This window comes from Chiroxiphia lanceolata, chromosome 1 (assembly GCF_009829145.1).
Source record: "Chiroxiphia lanceolata isolate bChiLan1 chromosome 1, bChiLan1.pri, whole genome shotgun sequence".
NCBI classification, from domain to species: domain Eukaryota; kingdom Metazoa; phylum Chordata; class Aves; order Passeriformes; family Pipridae; genus Chiroxiphia; species Chiroxiphia lanceolata.
This window is the reverse complement of record NC_045637.1, coordinates 74,709,210-74,722,919: the sequence shown is the minus strand read 5'-3', so window position 1 is coordinate 74,722,919 and position 13,710 is coordinate 74,709,210. Positions and strand designations below refer to the sequence as shown.

The following is a 13,710-nucleotide window of genomic DNA, read 5'->3' as shown; positions in this document are numbered from 1 at the left end:
AGAGACTTGTCCTAATTGGCAGTTTAAGGAAAGAGAAGCAGACAGTTCTTACCACTTTCCACATGGAAAGTTCTCCAGAGACTGTTGAAACAATTAATAGGCTTTTCTGTCTTTCTGCCTAAGGTTCATGACTTGAAACAGCAGAAGAAATGATAGCAAATCACACATTGAGGAGTCTGTGAGCTTTTCCCAAAGCAGATGACATCCTCCGGAAAAAGGCAACTTGGGAGGGAGAGGAATGCCCAGGGGAGAGGAGATGTTTCATACATGCTTTTCTGTAGTTCTCCCACTGTTTTATGTGTATGTGTGCATATGTGCATCTATAAAACATTATATCTGAATTTTTCCCCTGTGAAAACTTTGGCGCTGTGTTTTTTACTGTTGTGATCAAATTAATTGGTTTATTACAGATCGTGAAGGCTTGCATGTCATTTATTCAGTAAGGAGGTTTATACTTCCTCTTTTTTTCATATTGAGTTATTTCAGTGATTCTCCTGCAACGTCTCCTTCTCTCCCTAGGGTTAAAAGAAAAAGATTTCTTAATTTGTTGCTTTTAAACTTTTGTTTTGGAATGGATGATGAAAATACTACATCCCAAGGAGTCTGTTGTAAGCCTGGTTTCCTGAAACAAGTGCTTGTGTTTTCCCTTGGTAGCTAAAAAAAAATCAAGGGAAAACTGTTTACTGAGGTTTTAGTATGAAGGTTTTTAAAATATAGTGAATAATCTAAAGGATCATTTTAGATTCTCTCTGGTATTGAATAGACACAAATAAGCTTTTTTTCTCAAAACAAACGCCCCCACTGATTCTCCACATAGTCCCTTTTGAAGATGCTACATCTGTGATGTATTTCTGCAATGAATGACAGCATCTTTCAGAATATTGTCTGCTAGCTTGAACTCTCACCTCAACCAGACTCACTCCTTTCTCAAATTATTCTGGCTGCCACCATGAACTCTTACTCTGACAGTCACCCTGTAATCACAGCAGACACAGCAGAGGCCTCCCCTGGGAGAGATGTACAAAATACAGCATTTTTTAAGTGCAAAGAGCTATTTCTCATTTCCCAGCTGCACCTGAGAATGTGTTATACTGGCAGGTAAATACATATTTATTAAAACAGGAAGGTTAGAAATATTCATTTGGTGTTTTCATAGCATCCTTTATATTTAATGTCCCATTAGATTCAAAGTGTAGAAAAGAAAGTATTTTTTCAGCAAACACTTTCTGTTAAACTTATTGAACCTTAAGATGTGTTTTAGTTTTTTATCTGATGATAAAGAGAAGAGACTGGAGGAAAGACCCTGGAATAAGATCAACCAAGAGTCTTGCTACCACTTCTCTCACCTAAGAGCTATTTGCTTTGCTGCAGAAAGTGGCAGCATGTTTAAGTTTTAGGCACATTATTGTGCTCAGTGATGCTGAGAACCCCTTGTCTAACTTACCTGACTGGAAAGCTTATCATAACCATTATCACTTTAATCTACAGCAAAGTCCAACTGGCTTTTGTTATGCACAGTTACTACAGAGAAGAATTAATAAAACAATATCCTTAAATGCTGGTTTCTTTTTCTTTTCCCCAATTTCCCCTGAATTATATCACCTGGAATGAATTTACACTCCAGATATTGCAGTATTGCAGTTCTTGTCTATCCCCATGTCTACTGTTCTTATCATACATATATATTCCAGGTTTTGCTATTCTGGGCACCTGTCTATTATATAAACCAATGCTAGCTTTTTAAAGTGAGCACAACTGCGGTAAGTAGAGACCGTATGCAGGGGTTAAGCATGGTCTGCTGACAGAGGATGTGCTTACCTTTTGTAATGCTTTGTTTCATTAAATTTGTTTTTACTCTGTCTGGTTGTGGAGTAACACTATTGCAATGTAATTATTCTTATGGTGTGATTTAACTGTTCCTTAAGGAAGGTTTGTCAAAAGAGAAGGGTCATTGTGATCTGAAAATCCTAAGGCTTATTATCCTAGTTTCTGAAATACTTGAAATACTTCAAAAGTTAAGGCCTTCCAGAATTTGTCTTCACCTTCCAGGTACAATGGCAAGATAAGCGTCCATGCCATGGCACTGAAAGGAACGAGATGCTCTGCTTCAATGATTTCCTTTCAACTGTCAGTACAAGCAGCATGAATGTGAACTTTGTGAAAATTCCAGAGAAGAGTTCATGAAGTGGGAGGGAATATGTGCCTAGTGATGGTTTGTTTTGAAGTGGGTTATGCTGAGGAGATCTGCACATCCTGCAGGTGTCCAAACGTCTTAAATTTGGCAATACCCATAGATTTCAAAACCACATGGTTTTGGTCTTGTTTAATTTTTTTGCAACTGCTGGAGCTAACAGCAGAATGGAAGAGGGGGTAGTATAGGTAATCTTTCATCCCTTTGGGTGCAGGAACCCAAAGTTGTGCAGCACTGGATGGACCGCCTCGTCACAGCACACTGCACAGATCCCTTGGTGACTGGCATGATGATCTTTAGAGCTCCTAGAGGATCTCTTAGAAGTAAACAACTCTATTCATCATTTCTACTGTTAGATAAAAAGGATGTTTACATGAGAACATTCTGCTCTCTTTGATATAAGGACAAGGCCATGTCAGTGGTGTCGTGACCAACTGTCAAGTGGGAGATGCTTAGGGGCTTCTCTGATAGAATCAGCCACTGGATTTATCCTGCAGCCACATGATACAACAGCCAGGCACAGCACAGGCCTGCACCACCCTCAGGTCAGCTCTTGAGGGAATCTAGCACCTCAATGTACAATAGTATTCCAGTTAGGATCACTGCAGGTACCAAAACCACACGTATTGTTGTCCTCATTTTTCCTTCTGAACTAGTTGACAATCACAAGAGAAATAATGACAGCATTTTCATGTTTGTAGACTGAATAATTCTTGTGGTAATAACAAAGAAATACTCAGACCTCTTGAATATGCTTTGTAATATATATCTTCTAATATAAACAAGCATCATTAGATGTTGCGTATGAAATACTGATGCAAAGTAAGTCATCTGCAGACTTGGGCTGTAAAAATGTAACCAGGTGTGCTAGGAGTAAAGTCAATTCATCATTTAATTTCTCTGTCACCATAAAAAATTAGCACAGATTGCCAAATCAAGTGGTTGCCTAGCATCATAAATGCAATTATTTCCCCTCTTTTGAGTTTTGCATCCAAATGCTTCGGTAACCCCTTGCTCTGTTATAACCTCAGATGCCTTTCTTTCTCTAGTGGATTTCTCAGTTTCCTCACACTCTCCCATGTGTCTTTGCAGTGGTCAGTGTACATCCGTGCTGCTGTCCGCAAAGAAAAAGGATTGCCAATATTGGTGGAACTGCTTCGAATAGACAATGACCGGGTGGTATGTGCAGTTGCTACAGCTTTACGAAACATGGCCTTAGATGTCAGAAATAAAGAGTTAATAGGTATGTTCTTTCCAAAAAAATCTACATGTTCTGTGGGCTTGGGGTGTTTTTTCCAGTTCTCAGCAGAATGAGGACAATGAAAACTATTCTTCTCACATTTCTAGAACAATTTATTTAATTCTTTCTCTAGTGTGTCATATTCAGATTTTTTGTGACAGTGTGCTGGTATATTGCAAGGAATTGTTAAATTAATTAAACATCATGCAGTGTTTCTTGATCTCTCATGCTCTGTAAGAAAAGCAATGGCTTTGTTCTGCTTTAGTGCTTCATTCCTAGGCTGGCAGTAGCAGGATCTAAGCACTCCTGGTCCTCAGATTACCTATTGCAAGCAACTTTGGGGTCATGAAGTGACAAATCATAAAAATCCTAAAATGGTTACAGGAATTTATGGGGCAGCTTAGTAGCTCCAGCAAGAGAGCTGGGAGATTCTTAATTCACAAACACATACAAATAAGGAAAACGACAATAATTTATGTAAATCATTATTGCCCCTGAATTTTGATTGTATGGTAAGCACACATCTTGGGGGTTTGGACTTTTTTAATTTTGTGTAGGTTTTTTGGTGGGGTGTTTTCAGCTGAAATTCATCCAAACACTGTGGATCGTTAAACTTTTATTTTCACATTCTGTCTTTAAAAAATAATCACTTCCTTGATCTTGAACTATTTCAACAATCATGACAAAATTATTTCTACTTCTGTACATTAAAAGCATATTTTGTATTCATTTTTGCTAACTTGTTCATTTGTTATCATTACAGCATACTTCTCCTTCTCTGCTTTTAATTCCAGAATTCCACAAATAGATACTTTGTTCATAATTTGTGTTATTTTTATCCAGTGCTATCTTAGGGTTAATGCTTCATTACAGCAGTGCTCAGCAAGTTGTTAAAACAAGGCAATCACAGCTCTCACAGGTTGTACTAATGTTCCCAAGTCTGCAAATTTTGTTTAGGAAAGTAAGACTATACATGTGAAATTGACTGTCTTATCTGATATGCCACTCAAAATACTGGTTAAATTATGGATAATAAGTTTGCACAACCTGAAAATTTTAATATTTTGTTAAATTCTCGAAGAACATGTGATAAAAGCAAAGATTAATTAAAAAAAAAAAAGGTGGGAAAAGTCTGTTGAAAATAATTACCTAATAAATGTATGTAGCCAACTAGTAATAACTGTACAGTGCTGCTCAGTTTGACGTTATTTGTAGAGTTATTCTGAGGCATTGTACTTCATAATTGCAATACAAATTTGCTGTGGTTTAAAAACCGTCCAAACATGCCAGTATGACAGGGGAGTTATGACTATAATTCTTGTATCATTTCAGCTGTGATCTTTGTATGTTCATTTCTTTGGCTTTCATCACTGAACTTCAAAGAAACTAATAACAGTCATTACTGCTCTTCTCCTAGAGTATTTTTTAGCAAATAGAACCTATCTTAAGGCTGATTTTCAGCAATGCTGAACATTGCATTGGTCAAGGATTTCAACTCATGTTGTAGGCCATCCATTTTTGTGATATTGCAGTTCTGTATGTTGCAGGATGTCTTAGCTGTTGTTATGGAAAGGAAGATTCAAAAGGGGCTTGCTTTATCAGGTTAGTTGCTCAAGCATCTTTCTGCCTAAGCAGAATCGACATGGTATTTGTCTTTTCTTTTGCGACTTTTATTTGTGCATCATATTCTTGTGGTGACAAACTCTACCTCACAAGCTGTAATTTCCCCCTAAGATAACCTTTTTTTAAAGGTGAATTTTCCAACTGTATATATTGTAAAATTACATAGGTAGAATTGAGTTGGTTGAGATTTTTAATACCTATATAAAGCTTTCTTTTCAGTGGTGCTGTCATTCATTCCCGGCTGACAATTTTTTACTGAAATGTGCCAGAGAATGATATATTTTATTCTGCTGCTGCCAAATAGCCCATAAATCAGTGTTGAGGCACCTGGAAGATATATCAGAGAGCTTGCTAAAATCGAGACTCACCTATACTAAACTACAAAACAAACAAAAAGACGCCTTTTTCAAATGGCCAGAAGTTTCATACTAGACTTCAATGAATTGACCAATCTGCTTTGTTTTCCACACAGATCGATCAACTGTGTTGTTATATTGCTAAAATTGGTACCAGACTTCTCTATAAATTATCTGAGCCATCCCCATAGCAGCATTTCCTTTATTTATAGTGAGGTCTTCTTTCTGGGTTTCATTTCAGGCATGCTCCATGTCTTTAAAAGGACCCTTTTTTTTTTCCTTTTTATAGCTTGTGCGTTATGCCATGTGTCCTTTGACCAAGACAGTAGACATATTCATCTTTTTTCATCCCAAAATTAAACTTCACTCAGACAAAAACATGGTAAACCTGACTTACCTAGTACTGTCACTAGGTACTTCAGCACCCAGTTTTCCCTCCTTGGGCATACTGCCCAGGTTCCTGGTCATGGTCAGACCAGCTGCTCCTCATAGGACTTAACCTCCAGACCCTACCTCAGCTTTGTTGCCCTTCTCTGGACTCTCTCCGGCACCTCAACATCCTTCTTGAATTGAGGGGCCCAGAATTGGACAGAGCACTCAAGATGTGGCCTCACCAGCGCTGAGTACAGGGGCAGAATCACTGCCCTGGTCCTGCTGGCCACACTATTCCTGATACAGGCCAGGATGCCATTGGCTTTCTTGGCCACCTGGGCACACTGCTGGCCCGTATGTACAAAATAGGACTTGTCCTCTTGAAGTAAAATTTGGAACTTGTATTAGTATTGCATTTCATACTGTTTAATGATAAGTCCATAGGGTACAGCTGTAGTGAATGCAAAGCTGGAGTTATAAAACTTCAATGCACAGTTTTGTGCTTCAAGTCTTTCTGTCAGTTTTCTTTTATCCTGACAGTGGTTTCTAATGCTGTTCTGTGTCAATGTTGATTAAGAGAAATATTGTACAAGTAATTGAACAGTGCCATTCTTTCTCTTGGCCTGTATTTTTTTTTTTTTTAGAGATTAGCAGCATTTTAATCACTCACTCTTGAATAAAGGACAGTTCCACCTGAAGGTTTTTGTTGACTTTTTGTACTGTGTAGAAAACAAGTCCCTATGTATCTCTGCCTTTAAAATGTGTAGGGAATCCAGGTGTCTCTTCAGGGGTCTAGATTCTAGAGAGTTTGATGGGATAAGTTGAAGTGTTGTAATACTTAAGACATCTTTATTGTGGCTATTGGTGTAAAAGCTTGATTCAGTAAAGTTAGTAAAAGCTTGATTCAGCTTAGCAAGTAAAGTTAGTGGTACAATTTCTTCTGCCTTCACAAATTTTTGAATGAGGTTCTGAAACAATGACTCCTTTAGCAGGAGTCATTTTAAAATAATTGTTCCTGAGCTGTTGGCTACAAGTGTCAGTACTGAAGGATACTCCATTCACTACTCATCTGTCTGTAATGGAGTTATAAGATATACACAAAATTTAAGGATAGAGTATCAATTAAATTGTTACTTAATATGTGCAGAACCTACTTAATCTTACTAGCTTTCTAAAAGTTCATAATCCAATATAAGGTACCTGTATTAGACTACCTTATAAGTGACTGAGAGAGAGTCACAGAGGGTGATTCATTTTATCTAGCACATGATAAAATGGATCTCACCCTGTATTACCATCACCATTACTTAGTGATGAAAAAGTTCTCAGGAGTGTGTAAATTGGCACTGAGTGTGTATGTCTTGTGATCTCGTGAACGATGTGGGTTTCTGTGGGTGCCTGGAATAAATGGTGTTTGTTTTGAAGTTTTATTGCTAAACGTGAGAAAATTGGATTGAAAGATATATCAGGAGTTCACATATCTAATGAATTATTAGACTTGTAGAAAAATTCAGGTTGGAAGGAACCTCACAAGGTCATCTTGACCAGCCTTGCACTCAAAGAAGCGTCGGGTACGTTATTTCAAAGTGTATTCTTGATATTTGGAAAGATTTTCTTTCAGCTGTGAGACTGAAAACACCTCAGAAATAAGTATTTGCATTGCCATAGCAGAACGTGACTCTTCTGGAGCATAAACAACTACATGGGGTCCTCCTATCTTAGAACATGCTCACATTTTGTTTCAGGATTAACAATAAATGCAAGTGAAAAGAGTGTTTAGTGTTGTAGTTACAAGAACAGCAACTAAGTCCTAGTATTGTACCTTGATAGAAAATATAAGGATGTGTCAGGAGATGATTAAGTGAAATATGCAGCTTTCTTCCCACTTGGAGAGCTTACATGCAGTTTTCTCTTTATAAATGTGAGCATTTCAGAATTTCTTACACATGCATCTGCAAGGATCTGGGAAACACTGAATTTTTTATTGAATTGTTAATTGACCTATAAAGTATCTTAGTCACTGAAATATTAAATTGACATAAATTCGCAATGCAGAAGTTGCCAGAAAGCATTGATCAGGACTTGCAGACTTTCATTGATCAGACTTGTTCAGAAGAAAGACACTGCAATTTGTCTAACTTGTGCCAGTTTTTATTACACTTCATTTGATAGTTGAGCTGTGCAAAACAATAAACAGATACCTGAAATGAGGAAAAAGGCTGTCATCAAGAAGTTGATTTACAAAATGGAATGTATGGTCATGCATTAATAGCTGGTGCTCCTCATGCTATATCAATGAAGAGAAAGGCGCTAGTTAAGTTAATAAATGCATAATTAAACTTTGATGTTTTATAGCATGTATGGCAACATCTGGACTCCCTGGTTTCTAATGTATATGTAAGTAGCGACAATTTTAAACTGCTAAATGTTTAAATGTAGTATTTTTTTCCATCACAGTGTAAAAGCCTTGTGTCAAGGACGATCTTGACTTTTAATGTGCCCTCAGCCACTTGCTCATTGCCTTTTGCTCCAGTTTCTCCCAAATATATTTCTGACAAGCAGGACCTGGTAGTTAGAGAGGTTAGAGGAGGTTTTCTCCCTCAGTCACTTCTTATTAATAGGGATTTAGGGGGGAAACCAGCATTGTTAAAACAACTATTATTTTTAGTATCAAAGTCAAGATCAACTCTTGATTAACTCTTCTACATCTGAACTTCCCTATTGCCTAAGTACATGTGTCTGGATTTAGAGGGATTTTTCTCTACCACGAATCATCTGAATAAGTTGTGTTTCAAGTAGTCAGGTAGGCTTCTGGACAGTAGAGAAAAAATGACACCACCTGGGTGTTCATCCCACTTATCTCTATCACCTAAAGGGTTCATCTTAGTGTAATGGGTCCTGTGTGAGAACTAGAGAAGTAGCCAGGGACTCAATGGCTAACTCGTGTGTGACTGAAGATAGGGAAGAAGTATCCCGTCAGAAGTTGTTCTGGTAATACAGACTAAGTACTGTCCTGTTCCCCTTTAAATTAGGCCAGTAGACTTTGCAAGGGCACTTAGTGAAAAAGCACGACAATTTTTCATTGTCCCCAAAACAGCAGAAATACTGCATGCAGGCTTAAATCTGTAATAATGAAGGATACTGCTTTCACAGATCTGTTTTTCCTTGTAATGCTAAGTCAAAGAACCATACAGTATTTCACCTCTACCATAATAAGATCAAGGTGCCCCACAAACACTAACCACAACCCAGCCGTAGTTTAGCTATTCATTGTAGTAGAATAAACTGTGGGGCAATTCCTGGAAAATGCCTTTGTTTCTATCTTAAATGCCAATTTCAAGAGAATCATCTCAGTATTGTACCGTGACAATACTGAATCTAGATGGGCGGGTCATAATTTTAAATGATGCCATATAATGTTTCAAGGTTTATAAACCTTAAAGTCTTATTATAGGTTTTATCAGTTTGTATTCACGTTTAGTAATACTTAAGGTTAAATTCTGAGTGGAAGTCGTAAAAGTTGCAAAATCTATTGGAGGTGGCCCAGGAAAGACTAGGTTCAGTGTGACTGCCAAAAACACCACCATCAAAAAACGAAAAAACAGCCAAGAGATGTGCCTTTTCACTTCATTGATGTGCATTTCAAATATAAGAAAGTGCCCTGACCTGAACCTTATATTTTGTTTGAGATAAACAATTTCTGTTTTATTCTGTTCTTCTGCATAAGGTAGCAAGCTGCTTTTCTCACTCAGAAGATTGACATTTCAAACAATTTAATATTAATTTTCATCTCTGTTTCTCAGTTTGTTCATGCTGAGAAGTGCTACTTATCTTTTGAAAATTTGGAGTTCTGATCTAAGAAGTGCATATAATTTAGTCACGTATTCCATAAAATATACAAAAGTAGAAATGCATATCTCACAAACTGCCAAATTAATTTTAAAAGTACTTTTAAATCCATGCAAATGGCAAAGCAGTTTTGAAAATCCAAGTTTCGTGACAGCCTTACAGTAACAGATAAGTGTATCAAACCATGTTTCCAGCCTGTTCTCTATTAGCTTCAATTCATAGAACAGTGAGGTAGTTTTATTCTGTGTAAGATGCAAAATAGCCTTTTCTCCTGAAATACTTATCAACTTAAGTGATTTTCAAATGATGGAAATTACATATATGGCATTCTTTATTAAAAGCACTTTCCTTTGAAGAAAGTCAAACTCCTATTCATAACACATGTCAGTACAAGAAAATAGAACATGACAGGTGAATTAGCATTTAATAAAGTAATGTCCTTTTCTTCTCACATGTGAAGACCCTGGGAATGAGTCTGGGGCACTGTAGTTTCAAAGGATGTTGGAGGTGGAGTTGAGAAATGGAAAAATTTAAACAAATAAGAAAAAGAAGGATGAATGTGTGTTGATTAAATTTAAACTGTTTTCACTTATATTAATAGTGATCTTCTCTGTGCATCTACGTCCTTGCACTCTCTAAATTTGTGCAGTTGTTCCTGCAAAATCTCATTCAATCCTAGTTCCTGAGTTAGATGTTGTGAGGTGAAGTGCCAGTACACAATGCCCCTCTTCCCACATGTGGCTTTTGAGGGATACTCCGACTTCTATTTTAGTGTCCCCAAGGTTGTCTTCTTTCAGAGTGCTTAAAAAGGAACAATGTTAAGGACAAAACCCAAACACGTTTCACAAAGATGACACTGATATAAAAATTCAGATTGCAGAGACCTAAAAGATTTCTATACCCCTGCACAGAAGAACTAACTGTAGACTAGCAAAGAAATAAAATACTTACAAATATGCAACACAGATGTTTATCTGATAGATAAAAATCTGCACCATAAATGTCTCATTTTCACAGATAAATATATGTCAAAAGTAGAAGATACCAGAGATGTCAGCGTTCAAAGAATGCAAGATTAGGAAACAGTACGGATGTCTGGATTCTTGCAACTCACATTTTAACTAAATCTCAATGCAATTAAATTGAATTTAGTTTTTCTTTTCGTTCCTGACCATTGGGTGCTTACACAACATTGCTGGTAGTTAGCAGTTGCACGGTATACAACACAAGATGTGATGGCATTTCTTTATTGAGTTAGACGAACTCTGTGCCAAAATACGTGTGTACATGTGTTACTTTAGTCTTTTACAGTTATAAAAAGGTAACTCAGTCTCATACTTGTTGGTTTCTGCATGCTATCTTCAGAGGCCTCTGTTTTCTTATATTTTTCATTAAGTGCTTTGATGTAGAATTTCTTTGCTTGTAAGAACTGTCATACCCTAGTTGTTTCCATCATTTACTATGAGTTTAGTGTTAAAGGCTCTTGTTTCAGATAACATTATTAAAACTTCAAATATCCTTTTGATTACAGAATGGTCTTTTGCTGCAGCCTTTGCAAATGAATTCCTGTGTTTCCTGATGAATATTATGACACTTTTATGTGAATGTAGTGTCTCTAAAAAGGCACCGTCTGTGACTGGCTGGAGGCATTACCACTATGTGTTAACTTTCTGGTAATTTCTGGGGTTCATATTTTTGTAATTGGTTAAATAGGTCTCAGAGTAAATCAGGTTGCACCCCTACGTAACAAGCAATGTTTAAAAAAATCCAAGACTTCTGTTTCATGCTTATAACTGCTGAGATTGAATAGCAGCAGTTTTGTAATACACAGTTACAAAATATTAAAAGGGTAACAAATTCTCATCATCTGAGATAAGTGAGGAAATAATCAATTTGCTGAGGGGCCTTATTATCATAATTCCATAAGGTAAGACTGTGATTCTAGTACTTAATATCTTGATGGGCTCAATTAAACAAAAATAAAGAAATGTACTTTTCCTACCAAGGAAAGCCTAGAGAACCTTTAGAATTAGCTTCAAAGCCCCATTGATGTCTCCATGGCACCTCTGTAAAATTATTTGAAATCTGGTATTACTGATACAATCTTCAGCATTATTATGGTTTTCATTTTCCTTTTGCTTCCTCTTGTGGCTGTGTTATGCAAGAGATTGTGTGAACATGAAAAAGATACAATGACTACCCCCTGCAGTTAGCAATTTTATATATGTATAATATATGATGCTTTATAATGATAGATCAGACTTCAGGAATTGACCTAAGAAAGAATTTATATGCGTTACTTCATTTTGTATAGAAATGTAATCTCAGTAGTGCAGATTGAAAGATCAGGCTGAGACAAAAGAGAACAGTATGTTGTTAAGATTTAAAATTGAAGGCTTTTTTTTTTTTTAAAGTAACTAGACAATTGAATATTTTAGATATGATCCCTCGTATACTCCAGAATGAAGATTTTGAACAAACGTAATCAGAGAACCACATTTAAGGAGATAGTTTTGAGAATTTTCAGTAGGTTGTGGAGCTCTACCCTACAAAAAGAAATGGGAAAAAAGCTCCCTTGTTGCTGATGGTTTATCAATCCTGATCAATGTACAGGGAACAAATCAACAATGAAATTCAAAGTTGCTTGTCTTTGTGGGTAGTCTTAGCTGTTATGTAATTGCTAACAGTCTGGGATACATATATTATGAAATTCATCGCTAGATGATCTTGTGCCAGTTTACCTCCCGTTAGTCCAGATAAGCCTAGAACATTTAAAAATAAACTCACTTTCTCAGTTTGTAGAGAAGGCTTCAGTCTTCCAGTGCCACAAAAGACAGAACTTAGTCTTACTGAATCTTTTAGGCTTAGAAGGGACCTCCAGAGTTCACTGGTCCAGGAAAAGAAGGTTGCTCAGGACTTTGTCCAGCTGATGGGACAGAAATTCCTCAGTCACCCTGGGCAACCTGTTCTGTTGTTTGACGACCATCATAGTAAAATTTGTCTTCCTTTCATCAGTTGGAATTTCCTTTATTCCAACATGTGTCTTTTGCTTCTTTTTCTTAGATGTGGAATTCTTAAGATGATCCTGACCCCATCTTCTCTACACCATTCTGTTAAGTAGTTGTAGACAACAGTAGGATCTCTCTGTAACCTTCCTTTAAGGCCCAGAAGATGCAGTTCTTGTATGGCATATGTTCCAGTCCCCCAACTGTCTGTGTGGCAATGATGTCCTTTTGTCCAGCCAGTTTTCCACCCACTGTGTCATCTACGTATCTGGTCAAAATCTCAGTAAGGATGCTATAACGTAAGAAGTGTGTAAACTGACATGTTTGTTATTCAAGCAATGTAAACTCTGTAATTCCTAAATTAGAAGTAGATAAATACAATTTAAATGTCTTAAACCTAGTGACATCATTGCATATACTTAAGTTACTTCAGGACAAGTTTCACCAAATTTAAACCACAATTTCAGTGTAACAGTGTATAAGCACCAAGGTCAATCATCTTATTGTGAAATCAAGGCCATAATAGGATATTGCAACTAATTTCACTAAAGCACAGAAGTTTGCTTTAATTACCATAGGGAATTATAATAGTAGCTCAAAATGTTGCACTTTTAGTAAGGCACCGTACTTGCAGATTTTAAAAGGGACATACTGTGGAATGTCATAGAATATCCCGAGTTGAGAGGACCTGCAAGGTCATCGAAGTTCCGCATGGCCCTGCACAGGACAGACCCAATTACACCATGTGCCTGAGAGTGTTGTTCAAATGCTTCTTGAACTTGTCATGCTTGGCGCTGTGACCACTTCCTTGGGGAACCTGTTCCAGTGCCCCCTACTCTCTGGGTGAAGAACCTTTTTCCTAGCATTTGCTTTTGGAATTGATTACTTTAAAATCAGTGGAAATAAATATGTTTCTCTAGTGTTCAGCATTGCCTATGACTAGTCTTAACTAATATTCTGATCTGATATATAAATTCAATTATATAACAATAATTATTGCACATACATGGAAAATGATTGTAAGAAGTGTAATCACAAACACTCTTACATACAAGGCATTCTTATTCTCTCCTT

General features: G+C 36.9%; 1 protein-coding gene across 13 annotated transcripts in view; it reads left to right on the top strand.

Moving 5' to 3' along the window:
• The window catches only part of CTNND2 (catenin delta 2), a 629,184-nt gene that overhangs the window by 556,657 nt on the left and 58,817 nt on the right, over window positions 1-13,710 (top strand). For all 13 annotated transcript variants that reach the window (XR_004356187.1, XM_032683409.1, XM_032683400.1 and 10 more), the window contains one exon: window positions 3,284-3,434. Coding sequence is in view for 12 of the 13 variants with exons in the window: in XM_032683409.1 (XP_032539300.1) it covers window positions 3,284-3,434 (151 nt within the window). In the remaining variant the exon portion in view is untranslated. The remainder of the gene's footprint in view (window positions 1-3,283; window positions 3,435-13,710) is intronic.